Genomic DNA, 27666 nt, shown 5'->3' with positions numbered 1-27666 from the left:
TCTGGAGGGCTTTAAGCAGGACTTCATCAAATTTGCATTTCAAAAAGAGCACTTTGATTGCATTGTGATGAAAGGATTGGAGGGGTCAGAATAGGAGCAGTAGTTCCAAGTCTACTTTAGTAATCCAGAATAGAGAGGAATAGATGACCTTCCTCGCTAGAGTGGTGGTGGGGAGATGTTTGGAAGAACATGTTGAGGGGTAAACAGCAGTAGGGGTGGGTCGGGGGTTGAATTTTGGGTGGAGAGTTACCAGAGACGATTTCTCTAGGAAAAAAATCAAGGGTGATTTCTAGATTTCTGTTGTATTCATGAGAATGAATGGTGACGCCATTCTCAGCATAAGGAATGCCAGAAGAAGACCAGACTTTAAGGGAAAGATCAAGAGCTTGAGGGGATGATAAATAAATTATGACTGAGCCACAAAGCATAAAGCTGTGTGGTCTTAAAATGTGATATCATGTAAGCATATCCAAGATATATGTTAGGGAAAAAAGTGTGATCACATCATGGAAAGAAAAGCATGGTATGTGTGTGTTTGTATGCGTTTGTGTACAAACATACATTTATATATGCATAGAATATGGAATGATAGGAGGATGGTTGAGAGGGGATACCCTTAGCAGTGGCATTGGAGGGACAGCAATAGATATGTAGGAAGGAACTTTTATATTTCATACCCTCCTGGTTATACTCTTTGGATGTATTACAGTGAAAACGTGTGGCTTCTATAATAAAGAAAAATAATGACAGTTTCAAATAAAGACTCATTATTATTGTATTACTATATATTTTTTATTTTGGACAGAATTTTTTCCTACAGTTTTACGTCCTGAGCCCAGTCGCTGTTACTGCTTTGCCTTTTAATCCTTTCCCGCTAGATTGCACTGTTAGGCTAGATTTCAGTCTGCGTAGTGTTTTGTATTCTACCTTTCACTAGTTTTAATAATTTCAAAACAGTCCAACATTTTGCAGATGGGGACATTAAATTGTTATGCATATAACTATTGTATGTTTTATGTATCCAATTTTCGAGGATCTCAGTGGTGCTCCTTCTTCATCTAGTATTTTTGGGATAGAATATAGATAGTACTATATCCTGTCAATGAAAACCCAGTATGTGCCTTGGTTGGGCTCTTTGAGCAACAGGGTAAAACCACAAAGAGAAGTGGATAACCCTCCCTTCTCCACAAACTATTCTATCAAACCAACGCTGCTGCTTTGATTGGCTGTTTCAGTTTTTCTCCAATTTGGAGATGTGTGATGCAAAGTTGACTCTTGTGCCCATGCAGTTTTTGCTTTTGTTGCATTATTTCCTCAGAATAAATACCTAAGAGTTTATGACAGTCAGTGAGTACAGATGTCAATGTAACTTGCTTCTCATTGCACCTGGCTTTCCTCAGAAGGGTTAAACTGCGTCTCTGCACCACTTTGCCTTGGCAGATACTGGGAATGAAGACTTGCTAACATGCCATCTTCTTAGCCCTGTGGAGTTTGGAATGGTTGGAACCCCTGGGCGTTTGTCTGGGCTGGAGAACAGCCTCCAGCGTTTACTCCACTCCGCCATACAAATATCATTTTTTCATGTGTCTCCTGACTGTGGAGGAGAAAAAAAAAAAAAAAAGAATTCTCTATTCTGTAATGCCAACTGTAATGACAGTGGTTTTTTCGTTTGAATGTCTGTTTTTTTAAAAATATAAAACACATTTAAAGAAATCTAAAATTTCCTTCATATTAAGTGAAGTTTAAGTGTAATAACAACTCATTTTTTGAGAACGTATGTTAGGCACTCTTCTCAGGGTTTTACGTATATTCGCAATATCTCTATGAAGTGAGCGCTGTTTTGTTCCCACCGGTTGAGGACACAGGTTCAGAGACCTTGAATAACTTGCCCAGTGGACAGAAACTGGGATTTTGAAGCCGGGTGCTCTGTCTACAGAGATGATGATTTTAAACACTAAACACCAGCCTTTCTGTATTCTTAATTTTTATTTCACTCTGAAGCCTAAAATCTTACCAAGCTTATGCTAAAATTATGAAATTCTAATAACTTTAATTATATTAAATAATTGTTTATGTTCTGCCCTGCCAGGCTCTGCTGTTTAACAAAGTTTAGAGGCTTCTTATTCTGGCATTCTCGGTTTAAATTCTTGCTGTTATATTTCTCTTAGGAATATTTTTCCTTGACTCCCTTGGAGGTTGGGGTGGACAGTTCTCAGCAAAGCCATTTTTCTCTCCGTAGGTTCCAACTAACCTTTTAACTTTCTTCTTTTAATGAATTGTTTGTGTCTGTACCTAACACACAGGATTAATTTCCATGGGCATTTCCTCGTTGCTAGCTATTTCTAATCTAGCAGCCAGGGAAAACTTATTTTCGTCTAGAAAGAAAAACAAGTTGAAGAGGACCTACTGGTAATAATAATATCTCAAATTACATAAAAATATAGCTCACAAATTGCATCCTCATTTAACCATTTGGGGATAGTATTGATAAGTAGATGATGGAGACTTTGCAGTCAGCCAAGAAAGGGGTTCAAAATCCAACTCGGCCACTTAGTAAACATATGATCTGGGATTAAGTTATATAATTTCGTAGGAGTCCTTATTCTTATTTTAAAATGGAACTAATAATACCTATTTTACATAGTTGATGATGTAGGGATTGAAAGAGTTATATAGAAAACCTTTGGTACCTTGCACTTAACAGACAAAACTTGGTAGCCAATGATAATGTCAGCTAACATTTTTTAGAGAAAAATATAAAAACAAGATTTCAGTATAAGAGACAGTTTTCAAAATATTAAGGATAGTTGCATGAAAAAGGGAAGGGAAAACAGGGCAAAGGAGAGACATAATGACGTGAAGAATGGTGAGAGAGGGGAAGAGATGAGGAGGGCGTGAGCAGTGTATCCCATTTATACTCCCCTTTGTGTCCCCATCTGTGTCCCCTTTGAGTGAAATAGCAAAAGAGACAGATGAAACAGTGGGCAGAGAAGACTTGACAGTTTGGTTCTAAGGTAAGTATGTTAATGAGATTACATTTCATTTGGCGTATCCTGCTATTTGCTTGGACAGTGATGTCGGACTAAGTTATTTTTTATTATTTCTATCCCTTGACGTTTTGATTAGATCATCAGCAATCAGTCACTATTCACAACTCTTCAATGGCTTTTATTAAATAGCAAACCCCACCTCCCTAAGTCAGCAAATTATTCAGGTTTGGGAAAGAGTAATGTTTCTTCAGAGAGTGTTTGCCCCTGGCCAGATGAGATGTAGTCATGCTGCTACAAGACTCCAGATGAATCATGGAACCTTAAGACAAACTTTTAAGTATTGAATGGTTTCTAGGGAATTTAGGGTCCTGCCAGCCATCATTGGATTAATTCAGGCTTTGAGGATTTTTGAGAGGGAGCGTTGAAGAATTGGTTAAATTGTATACCATGCTATGTTAGCTAATTGTGTGACTGTCTTAGTTTAGGCTCTGTAAACACAAGATTCATTTTATTCTTTGCTTTTGTGTTTATGAATTAGAGCGAAACTCACATCCAGGTACAACTGCAGCATAGATTATCATGAACCCAATGAGCACAGTGGAGTTCCTTTCAGGATTTCTGAAGATGGTCCATTATCTTTGGAAAAAGTCCAAGAACCAGTCTATACAGGCTGACATTTTTCTTTTTAAACACTAGGTTTAATCTTGAAATGTAATGTATAGAATAAATATTTTAAAAATTTGAGCCATATTTTCCCATCCTAACTAAGGAAATTTGTTCTCATAGAAAAAAATGGGGTGATCTTTTTCAATGAAAATCAAAGTTATTAAAATACTAGCTTTTTTCCACCAGTAAAGTATTCTCCATTTCTTAATGTACAGATCGTAATAATTTTCTTTTTTTAATTTAAATAATCTTTTAGTCAATAAAGAATAAATTTCAAAAAGTTTTTTTTGTTGTTGTTGTTAAACATAAATGAACTAAAGGGGAAATTCAAGATCTAAGGAAGAAGACAATAGTCACCATTATAGAGATTATAATAATTTTCTATACAGGAAGTTAGTTGGGTTGGTCCATGATCTTGAAGGTGCAATGAAAAATAGATATTTCAGTATTACTGAGATTTCTCCCTCAAGGTATGGAACTTGAATGTTTAAGCAGACATGTTATCCATGGTGTTGTGTCTTGCCTTTATTGATACTGTTTGGTGAGCAGAGGCGTAAGAAGTTGTCTTTTTCTTGAGATTTATTGGACTCTGGTCTTATGTGGTCAAAGTAGGACTTTAGATGGATCAGTGTAAACTTTAAAAAAAATGAACATGCTCAAAGCAAGGCCAGCCTTAAAACAGAGCTCTATTTGTAGGATGTGTTTGAACTGTTTTGTGCAGTGCTCAGCGGGGCAGTCGTGTCTGACTCCTTAAAACCCCGTGGACTGTAGCCCACCAGGCTCTTCTGTCCGTGGGATTCTCCAGGCAAGAATACTGCAGTGGGTTGCCATTTCCTCCTCCAAGGGATCTTCCCTACCCAGGGGTTGAACCTGCATCTCCAGAATTGGCTGGAGGATTCTTTACCCCTGAGCCACCTGGGAAGCCCTTTAAAATATTTCACCCTGCCTCTAATTTTTAACACTTGAAGCACCAGGCAGATTTGAATTTTGAAATTTGTCTGTAAAAGTCAAGTAGACTGCACTTATACAGGACCTGGAAAGCATGAGCCATGGTGTGCTGGTTCACCCAGCAAGAGTGGGCAAGTGGCATTAAATCTTACGGGTTCAGTGAGGTTCTGAAAGCCAGAGGGTAAGACCAAAAAAGTTCTGTAAACTTAAGTTACCCTAGTAGATCCTTTAAGCTACTATAAAGTACATATATAAAGTACATATGTGTAGTTTTGTGTATATAACTGAACAATTACTCACAGGCACAGTAAGAACCACTGAACTAGAATAAAGAAAGGAACAAAAGGGGTACTGTGTGGACACCCACCCCGTTCTTTTTTATGGTAACTCCCCAGTCCATGAAGAAGTCTAGCGCTCTGACAGTGCCTGCTTGCTTGCGGGATTTACTCCATTCTGCTGTAGGATCAAGTGTCTGTAGCCCTCAGACATGCTGATACATTCTCCTGGTTTTGTAAGGATTGAACTAGACAATCTACATGTAAGCTCCTAGCTCAGGACCAAGTGATGTGATAGATTTAAATGTAGGTGGTGTTTGTCAGGTCCACATAGATACTTTGTTCTCTGAAGAGTTGTAGAGAAGAATTTGGCCACCTGCTCCCTGTCTGTCTAGGTTGAGATTTCCCAACAGTGACTTACATGTTCTTGCCAATTGGCTACATCCATGGGCCAGTTGGAGTTAAGAGAGAGTGAAGGTTTCAGGTATAAGGTCACCCCTACATCTGGCACCTTTGACACACCTTGGTTGAATATCTTATATACTCTTGGGTTCTGTAGGGCTTCTGTTGGTCTTCTAGAGTTCGTATTTGTGTGTGAGAATCACCTGATGAAATTGTGTAACCCACCTCAGCTGGACTCTCCGTGGTGGAATCATGAATATGTGTTTTAAAATTTTTTGTTATACATTTTATAGGGTGTGTGAGAATATGTACTTTTAGAGAGCTGCCCAGATGATTCTTATGTAACCAGCAGGTTGCCTTTGGAACCCAGCAATTAGGAAAAATTGGGGGGTGGGGTATTTTGCCACAAGAGACCATGAACACTGCTGACCTGGGGGGTGGGGTATTTTGCCACAAGAGACCATGAACACTGCTGACCCTATTTCATGTTAAATTATTTTGGAAATGACTACGGTATTCATCATCTAGATTTAAAAGGACATAACTTCAGTTCTTAGGTGAAAAAACCATTTATTAGGTGAATCAGTCATGAGATTGGTCTTTTAAAAGATAGAAAATTAGTATACTTATGTTTGCATGATTTAAAAATTCAATACCAACCAAGTCATTTATTCACTTGGGATGCTAAGGCCTTTGCTTTCCACTCCCAGGTATCACTGAAATGATCACCTGGGGTTTTGTTCAGTTGTTTTATTTTCAATAACTTGGGTTTTGAATTGTATTCTCTTTTCATTTTGGGAGGGGACTTGGTATGTCTTGTAATTTAAAGTTCAGAATTTTACTCAAAATTCAGTTGAAAAGAAAATAAACTTCTCATCTCTGATTCACTAGAGGAGCCCTTTCATCATTAGGTGTTCTGTACCCCCAACAAATATTTCTGTCTTCACTTGTCCTTACTCTCTGGTTCGTGAAGTATTTTCTTTGCTTATATATGCTTGGTCCCACCTATCCTCATTTTTCCAGGATTGTGTCCCATCATTTATGCTCCGTTTCCTTACTCCTAGTGTCTTTCTCTCTCCCTATGTCTTTTCCTTGGCTTATAAACACAATCTGTCCCCCTGCACTAAAAGGACCAACCTTTCTCTCTACCTTGCTGCTCTTCAGCCTGCCATATCATTTTATTTCTTTGCGTCCCTATTCTGGCCAGTATTCTTTTTTTTTTTTTTTCTCTGGCCAGTATTCTTAAAAGATTAACTGCATCTGTTGCATCTGCATCTTGACACCTTGGCCTTTTGCTTCTGGTTTCTACTCTTATCACTTTCCTGGAACTTCACTTGAAGGAGTCACCGCTCACTTCTCCCTTTTCACATCTATCAGTCTTTTCTAAGCTCCCATCCTTTTTGACCTTTTCACAGTAAGTGAGGATGTTGATCACACTCCTTTCTGGCATCTCTCCCGTTAACATATATATGACACTTCAGGCTCAGATGTCCAACCTCTCTGACTGCTTTGTCTCATTTCTTTGCTGGATCATCTTGTGTTTTTGCTACATGAATGTATTTATTAATATGTTCCTCTGCCTTTTTTGTCCCTTTCACTTTTTGTGGCTCCCTTCTCGCTGTGTATTTTAGCTCCAGAAGCTAGGACAGAGGTATGGAGTACACCCAGAGGGATTTGGGGACTGCTAAACCCAGAGGGAACATATCTGAGACGGCTAGAGGGAAAAAGAATGAGATGGTGACCCAATGTTGTAGTTAGGAAAATGGTACCCAAATACCAGGTCTGGAAGATGAGGATGAAAGATGGGAGAGTAAGCAGTAAGATTGGCAGTTTGAATAATTGGAAATAGGATAGGCAAATAAGCCAAGAATGTGAATGTATATCTTCTCCAGATCATTTTGTACCTGACAGTCACACACATGTTACCTGAGGGTATGATTTCTTTAAGGAGTTACACTGGGACTTTGGCTTCAGCAATCATTTCTCTGGTGATGAACTTTACATCTGTATCTGAAGCCTGCATTAGGTTCTCTTATGAACCAGAGCTCTATTTCCATCTTCCTCTTAGCTGGTTTCACCTGGATATCCAATTGGTACTCCAAATTCGACATATTCCAAATTAAAGTAATCTTTCTCCTGAATTGAACTCCTTTGGGGGCTTCCCTGGTGGCTCAGATGGTAAAGAATCTGCCTCCAATGCAGGAGACCTGGGTTCTGTCCCTGGGTTGGGAAGGTCCTCGGGAGAAGGGAATGGCAACCCACTCCAGTATTCTTGCCTGTAGAACTCCATGGACAGAGGAGCCTGGCAGGGTACAGTCCATGGGGTCGCAAAAGTGTCAGAAACGAAGAGGCTTGCACTCCCTCACTCAATATAGTACCGTTCTGTGTCATTCTGGGTCAAAAATTCAAAGCCATCATTGGTTCTTTTTTTCACCCACATCCAGCAGTTTGGAAAGGATTGTCAGTATTATCTCCCATGATGTCTTATAACACCTTTACTCTTCCTTTCTTCAACCCCTGATTGCTGCTTTACATTCCAGAGATAGCCCCTATTTCATGTCCCCTACTCTGATTTTCTGTTCATTGCTTCTAGTGTAATGTTTCCAAAACTCAACCATAGATTTAAAAGACTTGTTAAAGTTATCATGACGTTCCTCACCAGGGAAAATCGTTTTCCCTCCAGTAGCAGTTAAGGTTTCTAGCACTGTGTGTATATGTGTAATTGCTATACATATACACTATACTGTATATTTCTGTACATGCATGTATATTGCATATTTATATATATAATTTTTTTTTATTACATGTCTCTTGTGTGCTTGCCCAGTCATGTCTGACTCTTGGTGGCCCTTGAACTGTAGCCTGTCAGGCTTCTCTGTCTATGGAATTTTCCAGGCGAGAATACTGGAGCGGGTTATCATCTCCTATCATCAACTCCCAGGGGATCATCCTGACACAAGTACTGAAACTGCGTCTCTCACGCCTCCTGCCTTGCAGGTGGATTCTCTACCACTGTACCACTTGAGAAGAGATTATATAATATATATATATATTTCTATATATTTTAATATATATATTTCTATATATGACATATGTATTTCTGTACATGAAGTATCAGTCCCTATAGATTGTAAGCTCCTTGGAGGGCAGGAACTGTGTCTTTACCTTGTATCCCCACATATTCCCTGTATTGACATGCAGCAGATATTTATTGAATGGAAATCAGTAGCTTGCTGGGCTGGAAGGAATCCGATCCCAGTTAATAAGTAATAGGTAATCTGTGATAGTCATTTTACTTTGACATTAATTTCACTTTTTGTGCATTTGTTTCATTCTGAAAAGCTTTTTTATTAAGCTGTGCTGATGGCATAAGTGGAACAGTTAAATGGAAGACCAAACAGGCCAACAGTTTTATTATCAGCAGAAAAATGAGTGCTGGGAAGAAAGATGGTGAGTTTAGGTTGTAATCTGAATCCCTTTTGGGGAGCTGATAAATGTCCGCTTCCAATAGTCCTTTTGCTTTTTTAGTCATGTGTGGATTTTTTTTTTAATAAGTCAATCTGAAAAAAATTTTATTTTCCTAATCTTCTAAAACTTCTGATCGTCTGTGTTCTTAATCCATTATTCTCCAGGTTTTTTTTTTTCCTTTGCTGTAGTTTTGCCCTTTTTTAAACTAAAAATAATACTTTGTTTTTAACCTATCCAGTCACTAGCTTGCCACTTATACAATTTATTGCAATGCAGTTATTATAACAATTTATTTGTAACATTGAAAAACATTAAGAAGTATGTTTAATGTAAATCACTTAAAAACAGTATTTGCATAACCTTAGAAAAATGGTCTGATGCTGAAGCTGAAACTCCAATACTTTGGCCACCTCATGCGAAGAGTTGACTCATTGGAAAAGACCCTGATGCTGGGAGGGATTGGGGGCAGGAGGAGAAGGGGGCGACAGAGGATGAGATGGCTGGATGGCATCACCGACTTGATGGGCATGAGTTTGAGTAAACCCCAGGAATTTGTGGTGGACAGGGAGGCCTGGAGTGCTGCGATTCATGGGGTCGCAAAGAGTCGGACATGACTGAGTGACTGAACTGAACTGAACTGAGAAAAATGGTCATAAAGTCATAAAGTATTTTGGCTAATTATCAATGATTTTTTGAATGATTTTTGTTGCCAAACCAAATTAGGATGTTTTGTTATTAAATAATTAGATGGCATTTGTTTTCTATTGAAAAGATGTCCTCACCCTTGAATGATTGATTGTCCTTCTAAATTTTTCTTCCCTATCTTTAATGTGTCCATTAGCAATATGTCAGGACCTTTGAAATAATGCATTTCATCAGGGAGAAAAAGACTTACTTAACAACGGAAAGATTAGTTGTTTTAAAAATATCAGTTATCATCATGAGCTTTCACTTAATATTTCTGGATTATTTGTCTTTACAATCCCTCTTAACCACACTCCTCCCACCCCCCCCTCCACCCCCACCCCAAATTTCTACTCTATGTGGTCAGGAACAGTAGCAGAACAATAGGTTAGTTTCTATAACTTTGGGATAATCAAACTATCTATTAAAAAAACAATTTAAAAATACTTTGAAAAGAACAGGAATTTTTTGTGAATAAATGGACTTGCTGCCATATAAGACTTTCTTGAAATTTATAGGAGTGATTCCTGGCTTACTTCATTTTCTTTTTACATTCCTGAGTGGGGGATACTAACTTTTTTCCACATTGCATCAAATTATTCCTCAGCTGAAATCTTCTACTCCCACATCAGTTTCACAGTAGGACCAAGGCACCCAGGATCTCTTCTGCTCCTTTGTCTTTGAAACAAACCCATGAACACCTTTGCATGTTTAAGGAATTTTCATCTCTAATATCTAAAAGAAAACAGTTTTTTGACAGTAACTTCTCATGGAGAGTTCACAAAAATTTGTTTTAAAAAGCAGTAGGTGCACTTGTTCTAGGATCTAAGCGATTTGTCCCACAGCCATTTCCCTACACCCTCCTTAGATATTCTCAAGGGATTTTCTCTGTTTCCTTCAAGGGATTCATTTCTGAATATTTGATCTGCGTGCATGCGGGCTAAGTCGCTTCAGTCATGTCCAACTCTTTGCGATCCTATGGACTGCAGCCTGCCAGGCTCCTCTGTCCTTGGGATTCTCCAGGCAAGAATACTAGAGTGGGTTGCCATGCTGTCCTCCAGGGGATCTTCCTGACCCACGCTTCGAACCCACATCTCTTAAGTCTCCTGCATTAGCAGGCAGGTTCTTTACCACTAGCACCACCTTATCTGGTTGCTCCTTAATCAAGCTGAGGGCCTTCAGCTTCTTCTGCACATCCACTCTTCCTGTTTTCTAATCTTTCTAGTTATGGCCCCAGATTTGGCATTGTATTTCTATTCTGTCATCTCTCAAGGATTTGGGATCTGCCGTGATTGCTGCTGCTTCGCATGAGATCACCAAAACCCTTCCTCTGGACTTCACACTATTTTGCACTTACCTGCAGCCTTCTTTCCCTTTTCTTTGGTTTCTTGTTTTTAACTTTGATCCCTAGACTTTGTGTCCTCTTTCAGCACGTCACTCCATTCCTATTTGATTTTCTGTAGATACTCTCTCACTGGCTGATAAGCTCAGTTGAATCACCCACTATGGTGGTATTCTTAGTGAAATATACTATTCCAAGGCTTTTACTATCACATTTTTTAGAATCTCTAAGAGATCCTTATCTCTTCCTACTTCAAACTTCTTGCTCCCACTGGACCTCACACGGATTTTCTCCTTGGAACCTGAGCCATAACTACAGTTCTCAAAATAGAAACGATCAATACATCTTGAATCTACCAAGGTAACCAGTTCAGTTTACCACGTTCTCTGATTTCCCCGGTTTCTCTTGAACTCACTCGTTAGCTTTTTCTCCCTTTCTGGTCTCCTCCTCTAATTTAAATCCTATTATTATAGTTCTGCATTATTAAAATATCTATATGCAGAGAGCACTATGTTTACTGTAGTGGGTTATAATAATCGACAGCCACCAAGTGTATCACCTTATGTTATCAAAATCAACAAAATGCATAACTACCCCTAGCTCAAGTTCTGGCTCTTCCTCTTGCTAGTCCTGTAGGCTTGAACCTGTCACTAAGTCTCTCTGGGTTCAGTGTTGTTAACTCTAAAACTGGAGGACTGAACTTGTTTTTATGGATGCTAACTCTGATTGGTATTAACAGGAATCCTGGGTTGAGTAGAATGCTGAGGCCATATCCAAATAAGAAGTAACGCAATGATCTGTCGGTTAGTAGAGAAAGGTGTTTGGCACATCCCAACAGGATGACATATAAAGCCCTTCTCAATTGCAGTGTTCTATGAGACCAAGTTTATTGATTACCAATTAAAAATGGTTTGCAACCACTTTCCAACTGACATTTATGAAAAAAAAATAACAATAGAACAAACACATGTGATCATTCAATGGAAAAATCAAGATATTTAACTCCATGTAGACAAATGGTTTTAGTAAGTGGCTTTGGTTGGGGAGGAAAAATCTCAGGAAGAAACCAACCTTTCTGCTTTTTGTAGAAAAAAGATACAGGTAGTGGTTTCTTTTCTACCTCATGTAAAGAAAAGTGGTCCTCTCTCTTAGAGGCATGACGTTTGAAAAGGCAATTTAATGCCTTCCGGGTGATGAATTCTACAGCCCAAGTGTGGACTATCTGGGACTGAAATAAAAACAATAGCTGACCACTGCTGAATGAATGGTCTTCAGGACTTTGATGTTGAGTAAACTCAAGGGGTGAAAGGCAGACTGTCGAGAAAAGCTTTTGATTCTAAACCAAGATTTATAAAGCTGGACTGATAAAACACACAGTAACTTTTAAAGAGAAAAAAAAAAAGCAAAACAGGTTGTATACCAGCTGGATATTGATGCCTTTCAAAATATTTTTCTATAGACATTATCTGGTTTAATAATTAAATTTAAATTAGACAATAGAGATAACACATTGAAAAATAAATTAGGGAGCAAACCATAGATCTATCAGGCTCTGAAAACCCTAAAATGAGTTCTCTTGATGCAGAGATAGCAAAATGGAATTCATCTCTTACAATCATTTCTGATTAATCAGTAGAAGCTTCTTTTTTTTTTTTTTTTTTCAGTAGGAGCTTCTTGGAGTGCTGTGTATACAGGGCTCTGAGCCTCATAAAGAGCTTTTATATATTAAAACTATAAAAGAGAAGGCAAGGGTTATTTTTTCTGTCAGTACTTACAGTTCTCAATTATCAGCAAAGATCATACAGTAAAATAGGTTTTCAGCAATTGTATTTTTTGTGTAACTTTCTTTTTTAATAATAATCCAATTCTTCACCTTAGCAGAGAAGTATCTCTTCCATAAATAGGATTTTGAGGAATTGGGAAATTTAGTTGCCCTGGCAAAAGTTTATTTGAGAATCTGTACCAGGTAAGTGGCTATTTGATATTATCTTTGTATCTTAAACATATTTAAAAGTCTTCTTCACCATTTTTATCCAAAATTTTTTTCAATAATACTTACTATTAAAGCAGTACTGTGAACATTTGAAAAACATGCAGTATTATTTAACTAATTTACACTCAGTTAAGGCACCCTTGTCATGCTTCCCAATGAGTGGCTTACAAGAGAGGCAAATTAACAGAATTAAAATGCTTTTGTAAATAGGCTTCAGTTTCTTATTAATAAATTACTTATTTTAGTGTGTTATAGTCTTAGACTGATTTAGCTATTGCTAAGGGTAATAGATCACTTAATCAATAGTTCTCTTTGTTTAAATTGTGCAGTGTATTTCCCACCCAACAAATATGTAAGAAATTATTTTATAGAGCACATTAAATCCATTCATTTTGATTTGACAGTTTGTTTATGTAACATATGGATTAAATAAAGGCTTTCTATGGTACACTTTTTTTCCTGAATACATTTAATATGTAGAGTTTATGCTGCCATCTCCTCAAATCATGGCTGGCTCCCAATTATAGTAAGATCATCTTTTCAGAATATACTGTGTCAACGAAGAATCGGGAAATATGCCACAAAAGGGTCTCTGGGTTGCCAAAAGAGACGTGGCAGATGCAGGCTTCTTTTTTTCAGCTCTAGCGGAGCCTTGTGAGTGATCCGACAGTACAAATTTGTTCTTACTTTAACGTGCAATCCCACCTCATTTGGTAGTCTGGTTTCTAAACCTGCAGCGGATTAATAGCCGCAAATTAGAAGGCAGAGAAGCAGTTAGAGGAAACATTACTGATAGCAATGAGAAATGACAGCTGACAACTTGTCTACAGATGAGAAAACAGAAAATCTATAAAACGCACAACCTCAGAACGCATTAGCAGACGGCTACCTGCTAGCGCTAGCTTGATCGGTAAATGGCAAGGCAACCAAACAGTCCATAAGGGCATCATTGTATAATAGAGCGGAGTGCAATAATTGATGTGCTAAATGTTGATCTTATACCCATAATGAAAAAGGATCGACCGCCAAGTACTTTAGAAAACTCAGCTCTCTAAATTGTTTCCTTCCTTGGGGTTCCTGGTAAACTGAGATTTTACCGTATTCTCTTAAACCACAAAAAAATTAGAAGATGATAATGTAAGTGGACCTTTGAAAGTGATTAATTTGTTGATAAGCATTCTATGAGAGAGCGATCAACATAATAGCTGCCTAATAAAGGTCACCTCAATGTGAATACTGACAATCCTTTATGACTTCTTAAAGATTTCAGAGGAAAGGAGGCTTTAAGATTTCAATCTAGCTGAGACTTGGTCCCACACTCAGCAGCCAGTTTATCTTTATAGTCATCTCCTCATTCTTGTAAGTGTCCTCTGGACTTTTTTGTGAAGAGTAGACTTTATATATGTCTGTGCACATGTATATGCCATTGAAAAATCATTTTGGTTATTGTGAAGTGTCATGCTCTAGATTTATTGGCAGTGTATCACCACAGTCCTTTCAGATTTGATGTTTGGTCAACACATGCAGATTTGCATTTGTTTTTAAGTAATTGTAAATAAGCATACAAATATGCACCCTCCTATTTTCATCTCAGTGTTGCTCCCATGGGGAGAAAATTTCAAATGGACTATTAATAAAGAAAGACAGGATGCTATTTAGCTAGCATGAGGTCCCACTTTACTGCTACTGCCATCACTGTCTGTTATTTGGTTCTTGGCTCTCTGTGTTCACATAATTTACATTGTTGAAAATGGTCTGTAGTTTCTATGCCTTATGATGAAAGCATACAGAGAATATAGTTTTATGGAAAGACTTTGCTAGCATGTTAACAAGGGATTAGGGGCTGCATCGGGATGGTGAAATACTACCCCAACCACTTGCACCCACATATTCTTTTGCTCTTCTTAACTCAGATATTTTAATTTTTCTTTTAAAAAATTCTGTTACTTATGACTACTTGTTTTCAATGTTTAATCTTTGCATATCTAGCTACCCTTGTGGTTTGAAGATGATGTTTTTGACCCCCTGTGAGTGGGACTTTTGGTTTAATTGTTTTGACCATTAGTGGTGATGGATTTGCATGGATTTAGCAACAGACTGGTTTCCTGTTTCATTTGTATCCAATGGCACGTGCTTGCAGAGGTGATAGATTTGCAGCCGTAGACGATTGCAGAGCCATGCACTACACAGAGTGGCCAGACCCTGTGACCTCAGCTTGATTAGCATGGCACGGTATGCTTGTGTATTTCAGAGACCGTTCAGCGTATTTCAGAGACATGTCTTTCAGAGACTCTTCGAGTGTTTAAATTTGATTTTCAAAACTTGCTTTGAGAAAAAACAATATACTCCAAACGTAACTGTTTGTGAGGACTACCTAGACATCTGTGAGTGCAACATGTGTTCACTGTTACGGAACAACCTTTGTTGGTGTTCATGCAGACCTGCTCAGTATTGCTTGTATAGCTCATGTTTAGAATAGGAGCTCATCACTTTGAATTCTCTGTGTCATTTGTTGTTTTTGAAAGGAAGCTAGGTGTAAATACTGCCCCAATAGCCTCTATTGAAGAGCTGTTTGTTTCGCAAGTAACAAATGGCAAAGGTAAGGTAAAGGGCACTTCTCTAAAATGTTGTGTGGGTGCCCATAATTCAAACTGATGCTACAGAAAGGAAGTATTATTTTCACAAACAAAACATAGTGGCTTAGTCATTTTCCATTTCTAGATGATGAATGTGTCGTACATCTGTATCATGTTTTTCTCAAAGTGAATGGCATACTAAAAAGCGAAGCAGAGTCACCAAGGAAACTGACCAGCAAGTATGCAGTTCAGCAGATTGCAGAAAGGCAATTGAGTACACATGAATAAAGAAATGTGCATGTCATCTTAAAACCCAGGAGAGCTATGGTAGATTGTGGTTTGGCTCTGTAGATCATAGAAACATTATTTTTTGTTCGTGGAAGCAGAAAGTGAGATGTTCTATACTAGTCCTTGAAGTGAGATGATAAGCAGTGACAGGCCCCTTTTATGGTTCCGTTTCAGGCCCGGCCACAGGCCATATAGAAAAAAGAATCATTTCAATATTATTTAATATGAACAGCCTTTCTTTTTGATTCAGAAGCTAGCATTTGCCACCTTATGGCGGCAAAAACTAAGGGAGACTGTTAGTAGTTTATAATGTTAACGAAGAATGGTAACCCGTAAACTGCTACACACATATGGGAATAAATATAAGTTATAAAACTGAAATTGAAGTTAAGCATTATACATATTTAGTACACAAACATAAGAACTGTTTCCCTCTACCGTGTATGTACTAGATTGTATTAATCCATTCAGTAGGCATTTATAAAATTATTCACATATGCCTGACACCTCCTAGGTGCCCAGAAAAAAAAAGGAAAGAAAAAAAAAAAGGAAAATAAAGTTCAATGCTGGACTTCAACATGTTTTTAATCTCTAGAAAGAATGAACTGGATAAGCTCTGAAGAGACTCCTTTAAATTATGTAAAGCACTCCTGTGCTTTGGATGTAAGATTCTGATCTAGAATTTAAGCACCCTTCTGTATAGCGTGAAGTAACTTCTCAGCAGGAGTTTACAGTTCTCTGTAATTTGGTTCTTCTTCCCAGTTTTTGTCTCCCTACCAGGATCTAGCATCAGTGGCTTAATTCCTTTTCTCATAAGGGCCCCCACAGTCTCCCACGATTGTATCTTGCATGTTTCACTACTGAAATTGTCCATCTCTGAGTTTCAGAATCTTGCTGGTATTTAAAAAGCCATATTGAATTCCACTTTTTCTGTACACCTTTACCAGATCTTTCCAGCTTCCATTGCTCCTCACTGTCTTGCCAGAGCAGTTTGTCTTTCTGTGAGTCACACCTCGTTAGGTGGGTGTTGTTGTCCCAAACCAGAAGGGGAACTCACAGAAGACAGCGATTGGGTCTCCTTCGTCTTCACAGTCTCCATAAGCACCTAGCGCTCGGGGGACACCGGAGTCTGGTTGGTGAAAAATCTCCAGTTCTCTCATCCCCACTATATTTTTACGATTCATTTGTTCATTCTTTATTCCTGGGGGGGAACGAGACCATATTCACAGGTGAGTTAATTGCTCTTGGGTAAAGACTGGGTACTCAAGGGGAATCCTTCCTAGTGCTGGTACAAAACAAGTCCGGAAGCAAGTCTCCCTACATGCCCAATTTACACCTACTTGCTGCTTCCCTCCCCCTGTTACTTTAGCTTTTGAAGTTGTGTTTTTCGTAGTAAAGCTATGGATGCATGAAGCCACCAGCCAAATGTTTTAGTTCAGTTCCCCATTTTTGGCAGCCATCCATGGAACTGCAGGGGCAAGTTTTCACAGATAAAGCAACGTTTTTTGTGGGTTCCTATTTTTATGCTGAAAAGTTACTGTCCGTGATTTTACTATTCAGAGCTTTTAGTTAGTTTTGAGCCTGGAGTGAGCAGCCTTGGGTTCTTAAGGTTAATTACTACATTTACAAATCCATCAGTGACTAAGAGAAAGAACTTGCCTGTTAGGGTTTATCTGTTTAAAAATTGCAGCCACTAGCCAAACAAGAAGATAGAAAACCCAAAAGAGATTGGAGAGGTGACAAGGGTAATGGCAGTAATGTGTTGGTGGAGATGATGATATCAGAGGGAAAAAAATGATAAGTTGAAACTAACAAACCAATTTGGTCATTTTAATGTACTCACATCATGTGTCTTCAGAAACCACTAAATCATAAAATCTGCCCCATTTCACTTAAAGAAGTGATTTGCCCTGAATTTTATTATGTAATTGTTATTGCTTATTTAGGAGACAGCATAATAGACTAACTTATATGTATGAATTATTAAATGTCAAGATCAGGTAAAGTGGAATAAATCATTTCTAGGAGAGATATGAGAACTAATACTCAAAGAGTACCCAATGCCTTTTTATAAGTATTTCTGAAAGTCACCTTACATTTATCAATGGTATTTATGCTTTGTCTGGCAAACAGTTAATACAGTGGAGATTCTTACCATTTAAAAGTTGCTCTTTATACTTTTCTTTGAAAAAAGGTAAAGTGAAAAAGATACTGTAGCAATTATATAGTTGATCACTTCTCATGATGTATTTCGTTGGTAATAATCTCCATAAAAATTACCAAAGAGATGTTATGGTTGTCTTTAGTATTTAATAACAATTTAAAAAATTAATTGTGCCTAATTCTGCTTACATAGTACTTGAAAAGTCTGTAAACACACCAAGTTGAGAGTTGTTCCATGTTTTGTCCTAAAATAAACTTAACAATATCTTGCATGTTGCTTCAGTTTTCTCAGAAATGTCTATAGTGAAACGTGGTTTGACAGTGTAAGTGAATCTGCAAAAACAGACCTCATTATTTGTCTTTCCATCTCTTCTCTTCCCTTTTTGTTTGCAGTGTACACTATTTTGTCCAAGGTACACTCCGATCGGAATGTCTACCCCTCCGCAGGCGTCCTCTTTGTTCATGTTTTGGAAAGAGAGTATTTTAAGGGGGAATTTCCACCTTACCCCAAACCTGGTATGTTCTTGGTGGAGGGAAAAAAAGAGGTTAATTTATTAAATTTTTCCTTTTATTCAGTGTGCATAATCCAGGTAACATTTAATCAGATATTTCTGACATTATTTGATGTGGTCAGAATATATGTTAAATTGATTGTTATAGGATATTTCTCATTTTAAGATTCGAAATTTAATTACAGAAGAAAACAATTCATTTTTAAATTTTGAAGAAAGAGTATTTCTGATTATTTAGTCTTGAGTTTTGTACCTCTGGCAAATCATCTACCCGTATTCTCATAGAAATAATTATAGCTGTAAAATTATGATTTTCCACATTAAAGTCTTACCTAGGACATTGACTTTTGGAAAATTATACATATATCATAGAACAGAATGAAATATGGTATTAAGAAAGTTCTCAAAAAAACTTTTACAATATGAAACAATTTTATATAACTTCATGATAACATAATGGAGATTAATTTTTCTTCAAAGTTATACCAATTACAAAGTCTTATTTAATCATCTGTTGGTTTAAATTATGTTTTGTTCAATTGTCATAAATGCCATCCAGTTAATGAAGATGTAGAAAGAATAGCAAGAGAAAATATATTGTTATTATGACTCTTACTTAAGTAACAAAAATGAATTTTCTGAAAATTATGGCATAAATATTATTTTTGTAGATTATATGATGAATAGCATACCTGAAAATACTCATAAAATATAGTTAAGCATGTTTTCACCAGTATTCAAGAAAAAAAGGCAATCTTTTCATCAGTTATTTATAAAATGTTTTCTCATGAGGCATGGTACTTTGGCAGAACTGTTATAGCTAAACCTTTTAAGCAGAGAAGAAAACGTATAGTTTCATATAGTTAAGAGCATAGTTTCTGGGGTCAACCAAGATTAAATTCTCCTTTCCCCATTTAATTTGACTATGAGGAGTTAACTGGAAAATTACATATTTCATCAATAAAATTATGGCTATAATAGTACTACTTTTATTGGTATGTTTGAAATCAGATGAAATAATAGTGCCTATAGAGGCCAGACACAACAATGGGGCTTGGGACATGCTAATAAAATGATGCTATTATTATTGTTTATTATTAATTAATGTCATGTTATTGACATTCTTTTAGATTTGGATTTTTCAACTCATCCTCCAGTGTTTTGAAATTACATTATTTTTGTTTTGATGATACCTTTATAATTTTGAGATATCCCTTAAGATTAGGTTGATAGTGTTCAGAATTTAATGAAAGAAAGATTCAAAAGAATGAACATATCAACATGATTAGGGGATTTTCCTGAAAGTTAGTTGTCTCATTGATAGACCTTCTCCACTGCTATGTGACCCCCACGCCTCCCAAAAAAATTAAAGAAAGGAAAAGACAATTTGAAAAAAATTGCATGAATACACTTTCTTTGTTGCCTCAGATTTCTAGACAAACTAAACCACCAAAAAGATTTTTTTCTTTACATGAGGTCCTAATGTAAATTCTCAGATGGATTTCTTTTGGTTTTATTTTATTTGCTACAAATGTTAAGAAAAGGCTTTTTAGACAGACATATTTTTGTTGAAACTATCAAAGCAACATGTGAAAATAACTGTTTTATATCTTACTTCCGTGTTTCTTACCTAGGTGAGATTAGTAATGATCCCATAACATTTAACACAAATTTAATGGGTTACCCAGACCGTCCTGGATGGCTTCGATATATCCAAAGGACACCATATAGTGATGGAGTCCTTTATGGGTCTCCAACAGCCGAAAATGTGGGGAAACCAACAGTCATTGAGGTAATTTACTTAGAAGGAGAAAAATTATATTCTTGTTTATTTGTAATTTGAGTTTCAAATGTAATTAAAATTATGTGGCAGTGGTTTTCAGTATTTTATGCATGGAAACACATGAGATAACATTTGGAAATATACCATTTCTTTCTGTTCGTCTACAGAGTTTTCTGTTTCAGCTTTTATATAAAAAAGGGCAGTCTAAATTAGTGAAAAAAATTAAAAGACTCCTATGAATAAATAAAAAGATAAATAAATAAAAAATAAATAGACTCCTATGAATTCTATTTAAGAAGATGAATGCACTTATTTCCTCCAAATTTTAATTTCAGATTTCATGTTCATTCAAATACAAGCATTTAAACAGATGTCTTTTGAGCCCCTACCATGTACTGAGCATTATGATAGGCATTGATGGTAGAAAAATGAATAGTAGCCATCCCCTGCCATGTCTTACAGTTCTGAGGTTGAAGCACTGGAATGGAAACTCAGACTCAGCCAACACTGACATAGCTGTTACAGTAAGAAGGTGCTGTCTGATGCAGAGTTGTAAGAGGGTAAATAGAAATTCACTAAGTAGAAGGAAGGCTATTTTAGGAAGAAGATAGAGCACATCAAAATCTTGGAGACATAAACAACCACGTGGTCTTAGAGAACTTTAGGGGCTTTCAGAGGACAGCATGCACTCCAGAGGGCAACTGACGGGAACAGAGGTGTAGACGCTGATACAGGCAGATCTTGGGGGCTCTGTAAGCCATGCAGATACGTTTGACCTTGACTTTGGGAGTTTGGTGGTACTGTAATTAATCAGACTTTTATCAGTACCTGACATCATACCTGGAATATATTAGAAATTAAGACAATAAGGACTTGCCTGGCAGTCCAGTGGTTAAATCCAGTAGTTAAGACTCCACATTTTCACTGCAGGGGACATGGGTTCGATCCCTGGTCAGGGAACTAAGATTCCACATGCCACATGGCATGGCCAAAAAAAAAAAAAAGAAATTAAGACAGTAAAAACAATGATGACATCAAACCTTTAATGGGAATTAATTTTCTTTTAATGAATGGATATAAAAGCTAAAAGTGTTTCACTGTTTACTGTACCTAACAAAATCAGAATTACACTGGCAATTAATGGCAAGAGAGGTCTACTACAGTTTTAGGCCTCAATGCCTCTAAGATGGTAAATTGGAATTTTTTTTTAAAATTACTATTTTTAATTGAAGAATAATTGCTTTACAGTATGGTGTTGGTTTCTTCCAGACATCAGCGTGAATCAGCCACAGGTATACCTACGTCCCCTCCCTGTTGAACTTAACTCTCCAATTCGGTAAAGACTTGCTGGTAGTGACCAGGGCACCAGCATCGGAACTGCTTGCGGAATTGCCAGGGGTTTGTGCAGGTCATGGGTGGCGTGTTTTCTGCCACCAGAAATTTGTGGTAATTTTACAAATTCTCAGGAGGCTACATGCTTTGCGTTTTTCTCCAAAGTTTTAATCAGCCATGGACTGTGGATATGAACTTCCACGTTGACTGAGAGAAGGTGTTTCTTCATCTGAACTGAAGTTATTAACATGACTTTTCAATGATGTCTGTCTATAAATCTGCTTTCTTAAGGCAGTGTTGATATAAGATAGAATATGTGTAGATATAGGAAAGTTATTTGGAGTTATTGTCAAAATAAGTTTTAAAAATATTTAGTAAAGTTATAAAAGAAATATATAAATGGAAGTTACCACATTGCTAGATTCAAAAAGAAAAACACAGTCACCTGGATAGATTCAAAGAAAGCATTTACTAAAATTCAACACCTCTTCTTGATAAGAAAAAAGAAACTCTGAGCAAACTAGGAGAACAATTGAGCTTCCTTAACCTAATAGTTTATATATTGAAACTAATAGCAAACATCATTTTTTAATGCGAAAACACTAGGAGAATTCCATTTAAATTCAGGAACAAAACAAGAATAGCTCCCTTTATCACATCTGTTACAGAATATTTTAGAAGTCCTATCCAGTGCAGTAAATAAAGAAAAATTTATAAGTGTTTGAAAGGAAGAAATGGAATCATCAATGATAGAAAGAGTCTGTAAGCTATTAAAATGTTAAGAAAGCCTGGCAGTAAGTTATAGGATTGATATAAAAAACTTAATTATATTTATTTATTAAATAACAAGTATTGAGAAAAATGCAAGTTTTTAAAAGATACCATTTTTAGTAATGAAATTCTGATGTACTTGGAATAAATCTAACAAAAGGTATATATGGGAAAAATTATAAAAATTTATTGATATTAAATAGCACCTGTATAAATAAAAAGCTATTCTATCATTCAGGGATAGGAAGACTCAAAATCATGAAAGTATTGCTTTCTCCCTAATTGATCTATAGATTCAGTGCAGTTCAAATAAAAACATCTCAATAGGTTATTTCACAAAAGTTGACAACTAAAATTGTCTAAGTCTAAAATTGATAAAGAAATTAATAACCAAGAAAAAAAAAAGAACCAAGAAAAATCAAGACACTTTTAAAGAGGGAAAATAAGGGAGTAAGATTTCTTTCTTTTCCAGATATCAAGATTTATTGTGAATCTGTAGTAACCATTCATAAGTTTGTATTGATACAAGAATAGAGAAATTAACCAATGAATAAAATAGGGAGCCCAGAGACGGGTCCATTTACATAAAGAACAACAGTATATATCTAAAGAAATGGTGCCACATATCACAGATTAGGGAAAAGGAAGCCTATTGACTGAAACTCAGCTACATGGCAAACATAAAATTAGATTCTTACTTCCCAAGAAATGCAAAACTCATGTCTAGGTATATTGAAGATTTAGCAAAATTTTAAGCTATTATATAAAAATGTAGATTTATCTCTGGGCTTTCTGTTTTGTTCCATTGATCCATATTTCTGTCTTTGTGCCCATTCTATACTGTATCTTTATGACTGTAGCTTTGTGATACAGTCGGAAGTCAGGAAGTCAGAGATAAATCCATGCAGCTATGGACACCTTACCTTTGACAAAGGAGGCAAAAATATACAATGGAGAAAAGACAATCTCTTTAAAAAGTGGTGCTGGGAAAACTGGTCAACCACCTGTAAAAGAATGAAACTAGAATACTTTCTAACACCATACACAAAAATAAACTCAAAATAGATTAAAGATCTAAATGTAAGACCAGAAACTATAAAACTCTTAGAGGAAAACATAGGCAGAACACTCTCTGACATAAATGACAGCAAGATCCTCTATGACCCACCTCCCAGAGTAATGGAAATAAAGACAAAAATAAACACATGGGACCTAATTAAATGTATAAGGTTTTGCACAATGAAGGAAACTATAAGCAAGGATAAAAGGCAGCCTTTAGAATGGGAGAAAGTAACAGCAAACGAAACAGCTGACAAAGAATTACTCTCCAATATACAAGCAGCTCATACAGCTCAATACCAGAAAAATAAACGACCCAGTCAAAAAGTGGGCCGAAGAACTAAACAGATGTTTCTTCAAAGAAGACATACAGATGGCTAACAAACACATGAAAAGATGCTCAACATCACTCACTATTAGAGACATGCAAACCAAAACCACAATGAAGTACAGTCTCACAACGGTCAGAAAGGCTGCCCTCAAAAAGTCTACAAAGAGTAAATTCTGGAGAGGGTGTGGAGAAAAGGGAAGCCCCTTACAACTGTTGATAGGAGTACAAACTGATACAGCCACCATGGAGAACAGTGTGGAGATTCTTTAAAACACTGGAAATAGAGCTGCCATATGACCCAGCAATCCCACTGCTGGGCATACACACCGGGGAAACCAGATCTGAAAGAGACACGTGTTCCCTAATGTTCATCACAGCACTGTTTATAATAGCCAGGACATGGGAGCCACCTAGATGTCCATTGGCAGATGAATGGTTAAGAAAGCTGTGGTACATATACACCATGGAATGTTACTCAGCTATAAAAAAGAACACGTTTGAATCCGTTCTAATGAGGTGGATGAAACTGGAGCCTATTATACAGAGTGAAGTAACTCAGAAAGAGAAACACCAATACAGTGTATTAATGCATATATATGGAATTTAGAAAGATGGTAATGACTACCTTATATGCAAGACCACAAAAGAGACACAGATGTAAAGAATAGACTTTTGGACTATGTGGGAGAAGGCAAGGGTGGGATGATTTGAGAGAATAGCATTGAAACATGTATGTTACCATATGTGAAATAGATGTCTAGTGTAAGTTCGATGCATGAAGCAGGGCACCCAGAGCCAGTGCTCTGGGACAACCCAGAGGGATGGGGTGGGAGGGGTTTTCAGGATGGGGGACACATGTACACCTGTGGCTGACTCGCATCAATGTATGGCAAAAACCACCACAATATTGTAAAGTGATTAGCCTCCAATTAAAATAAATTAAGAAATGTAGAGGAGTATCTTTCTGAATTTGGGGGTAGGAGAGGATATCTTAAATAAAACCTAAATTTTTTTACTTAAGAAATACTTGATCAAGTTACCATATTAAACTTGTGAACTTCCATTCATCAAAAGAAAACTTTAAAGACAACCCACAAACTGGAAGATGATATTTGAAATATATGTAACTGACTAATAATAAGTGTATAAAATATGAAAATGGACACCTACAATTTCAGTAAGAAAAAGACATGAACAGACAGTTTTACCAAAGAGAAGACATAAATGCCATTTAAGTAAAGAAGTTTACTTTCATCAGTATAAGAAGGAATATTAAAATTAAGACTGCAGTGAGAATTTTACCCTCAGTAAAGTTCTTTGGCAGTGGATGTGGGAATTGGAGTAATCACTTTGGAAATCAGAGTATTTTACATAGCTGAATGACATGGTACCCTATGATCTAGCCATCCCCCTTCTACATATGACTTAAATACTTGCAGGGAATTCCCTGGCATGCCAGTGGTTAGGACTTGGGCTTTCACTGCTATGGCCTGGGGTTTAATCGCTGGTCGAGGAACTAGGATCCTGCAAGCCACGTGGTATGACCAAAATATAAAAAAAAAGGAATATTTGCAAATGTCCAGCACCCAAAGGCATGCACAGTCATGTTCCTTGAGCAATGTTTGCATAGGAAAACATTGGAAACCCACAAACCAACCGAGACCCAGAAGTCCATCAACAAGAGAATAGATCAATAATTCCTGGAATTATTATTTCACACAGTAAACACTTACACAGCAAGAATGAAGTTAGACTTGCCTGGCAACATGAATAAATGCTTTAAACATAATGTTGGAAAAAACCCCAAACCTTTGAAGACTAGTTTATGATTTTTATAGAGTTCAAAAGCCATCAAAGTGCACAATGTATTTTAAACATACATGCATGTATAATAAAACTATATTTAAAACTAATGGGATGATAAACACAAAATCCAAAGTGGTTTCTCTGGTGGGAGAGAGGCGAGAAGCTAGGACAGAAGAGAAACACATATATTGAGCCATGATTCACAGGGGTTCATTATACCTTACTACCAACATATAAGGTTATGAATAAGTATCAAATAATATCTTTAAAAAAGGTGAAAACAACATATCTTTCATCTAACACTAGTAGTGTTTTATCTGTAAATAACTCATTTTACATCCATCTATAAAAACATATTTTCAGAATTTAAAAATATTCTGTTAATAATATAGTGAAAAGATTTTGCATATCTTAAATATTTAGCCATTTACATCCGTAATTTATTCAGTAGATATTTATTAAACATCTAAAATAAATCAGCCACTGTTTTAGAAATAGGGGATCCAAAAGTGTACACACGTGCATATCTCTTTGCTATGAAGGGCTTCACATCATGATAAGTAGACTTTGATAGATGATATTATAGTATTTAAATATCTCACTAGAAATGATAGAAGAATTGCATTCTTTTATAGCTATTAAAATTAAGCATTAAATATAAATCTGGATAATAAAATGCTTCCTCATGATTTATGAAAAGGTTCTTCACTCTCTTATGTAGCCTATGATTTTAAAAAACTTGTTAGAATTATGGAATTTACAATAGTGAACTTTCTGATAATTATGGGAAGGCTGGCCAGAAAAATATTACCATTAATTTGAAAATGTTTAACTTTTTCTCCCTGAGCATTAGCCTTAAGATATTATAGCAAATAGTATTTAGTATTTTTTTCCATTGAGAACATGATTAAAATCTTGCAGAGTAAACTTTTAAACTCGAGCATTCCCAAATGTCTTTTGCTTCTTTGCAAACAGTAATGCCCCATTTATATAATGACTAGTCTTAATTTTAGTGTTTGGTTGTGCACCTCATTGATCATGTGTCCCAACAGAGAGCAGCAACAAAGTCACTGAATCCAAAAGAAATCTGACAGATTGTGGAGAGAGAAGTTCTTTTATCTTGGTGGAATAATAAACTTTTCAGAATATGTACTTTTAAATATTGTTAAAGTTTTAGAATTTTTAATTCCCAAATTCTGATTTTCACTGTTGTCTCAAATGATATTTCTGATGAGGGTGATGTATTTAAAGCTCATATATGATGCTTAAAATCCTGATACTGGTTCTGAGTGTGCAAGATATTTGTGTCCTACTTTTTTATCTCAGTGTCAACTGCGGCTGCGATTACTGCCGGAAGGACAGTGCTGGGATGCTAAGACAATCATTTGGTTGTTGGTTTATTTTCTTTTTGAGGTACCGCAGGCCTGTCTGAGTGATTTCGTATCTGTTATAAAGTTAATTATTCTTAGATTTTTGAAGCCACATCCTGCTGTTGGCCTTTGCTTTGTTTGTTGTTTGCAGTGGCTATTTCTGAGTTGACTTTGATGTAAGTTCATTGACTCCACAAACATTTACTGATATTTTTTTGTGAAGGAATTGATCTGTGGTTTTGAGCATGTTCCATCAGACTGTGATCCCTACTTCTGTGTTCCATTGTGAGATATGATATCCAAAGGGGCCCTGACATCCCCTGACTCGTTGGTGTGCAGTTTGGTGCTAAATGCAGACAACACAGAGATGTGCTTGTTTTAAAGTGTACTTTCTGATATGATCCTTAAGTTCCATTCAAAAGTACAGAAATAGATTTTGTATGTTTTTTTTTTTATTCAAGTTTAGAATGGCTCTGGTAAGTAATTCATAATAGTTAATCCATTTACTAATGATGCGTCTGCATTGCTACTGGCACTTAACAGCCTTCTATAAAAGGGTTTTTCTGATTTTAACTTGTTGTTTTAGCATGTTTAATAGACCTGACTAATTATCTACTTCCCATAATATTGCTAAAAGCTCTGATTCTTGTTGTTCAGAGAAGGAATATTTTGTAAGTATATAGACAAATAATGAAAATGGAAAGAACGACAATTTGTTTTCATTTAGCCCTTAATGAATTTCATTTTTCAAATAACATTTCACTTCTTTAATATGACTTTCTTTTTCTAATAGATAACTGCCTATAATAGGCGTACCTTTGAGACTGCAAGGCACAATTTGATAATTAATATAATGTCAGCAGAAGGTAGGTATGGAAAAATATGTTATTGATTGTTTCCTTGTTTG

At 36.5% G+C, this 27666-nt stretch overlaps 1 protein-coding gene across 5 annotated transcripts in view; it reads left to right on the top strand.

Annotated features, from left to right (window-relative positions):
- SGCE (sarcoglycan epsilon) overlaps nucleotides 1-27666 on the top strand; it is a 71416-nt gene that overhangs the window by 8196 nt on the left and 35554 nt on the right. For 3 of the 5 annotated variants that reach the window (XM_043871933.1, XM_043871934.1, XM_043871935.1), the window contains exons 2-4: nucleotides 18189-18311; nucleotides 19942-20099; nucleotides 27553-27625. In XM_043871933.1, the coding sequence (XP_043727868.1) occupies nucleotides 18189-18311; nucleotides 19942-20099; nucleotides 27553-27625 (354 nt within the window). Of the gene's footprint in view, nucleotides 1-8623; nucleotides 8732-18188; nucleotides 18312-19941; nucleotides 20100-27552; nucleotides 27626-27666 lie in introns of all 5 variants that reach the window. The other 2 variants (XM_043871931.1, XM_043871932.1) reach the window with 1 other exon arrangement.

Source organism: Cervus elaphus, chromosome 18 (genome assembly GCF_910594005.1).
Source record: "Cervus elaphus chromosome 18, mCerEla1.1, whole genome shotgun sequence".
Classification (NCBI taxonomy): Eukaryota; Metazoa; Chordata; class Mammalia; order Artiodactyla; family Cervidae; genus Cervus; species Cervus elaphus.
The sequence above is the reverse complement of the archived record's forward strand: the minus strand, read 5'-3'. Positions and strand labels throughout refer to the sequence as shown.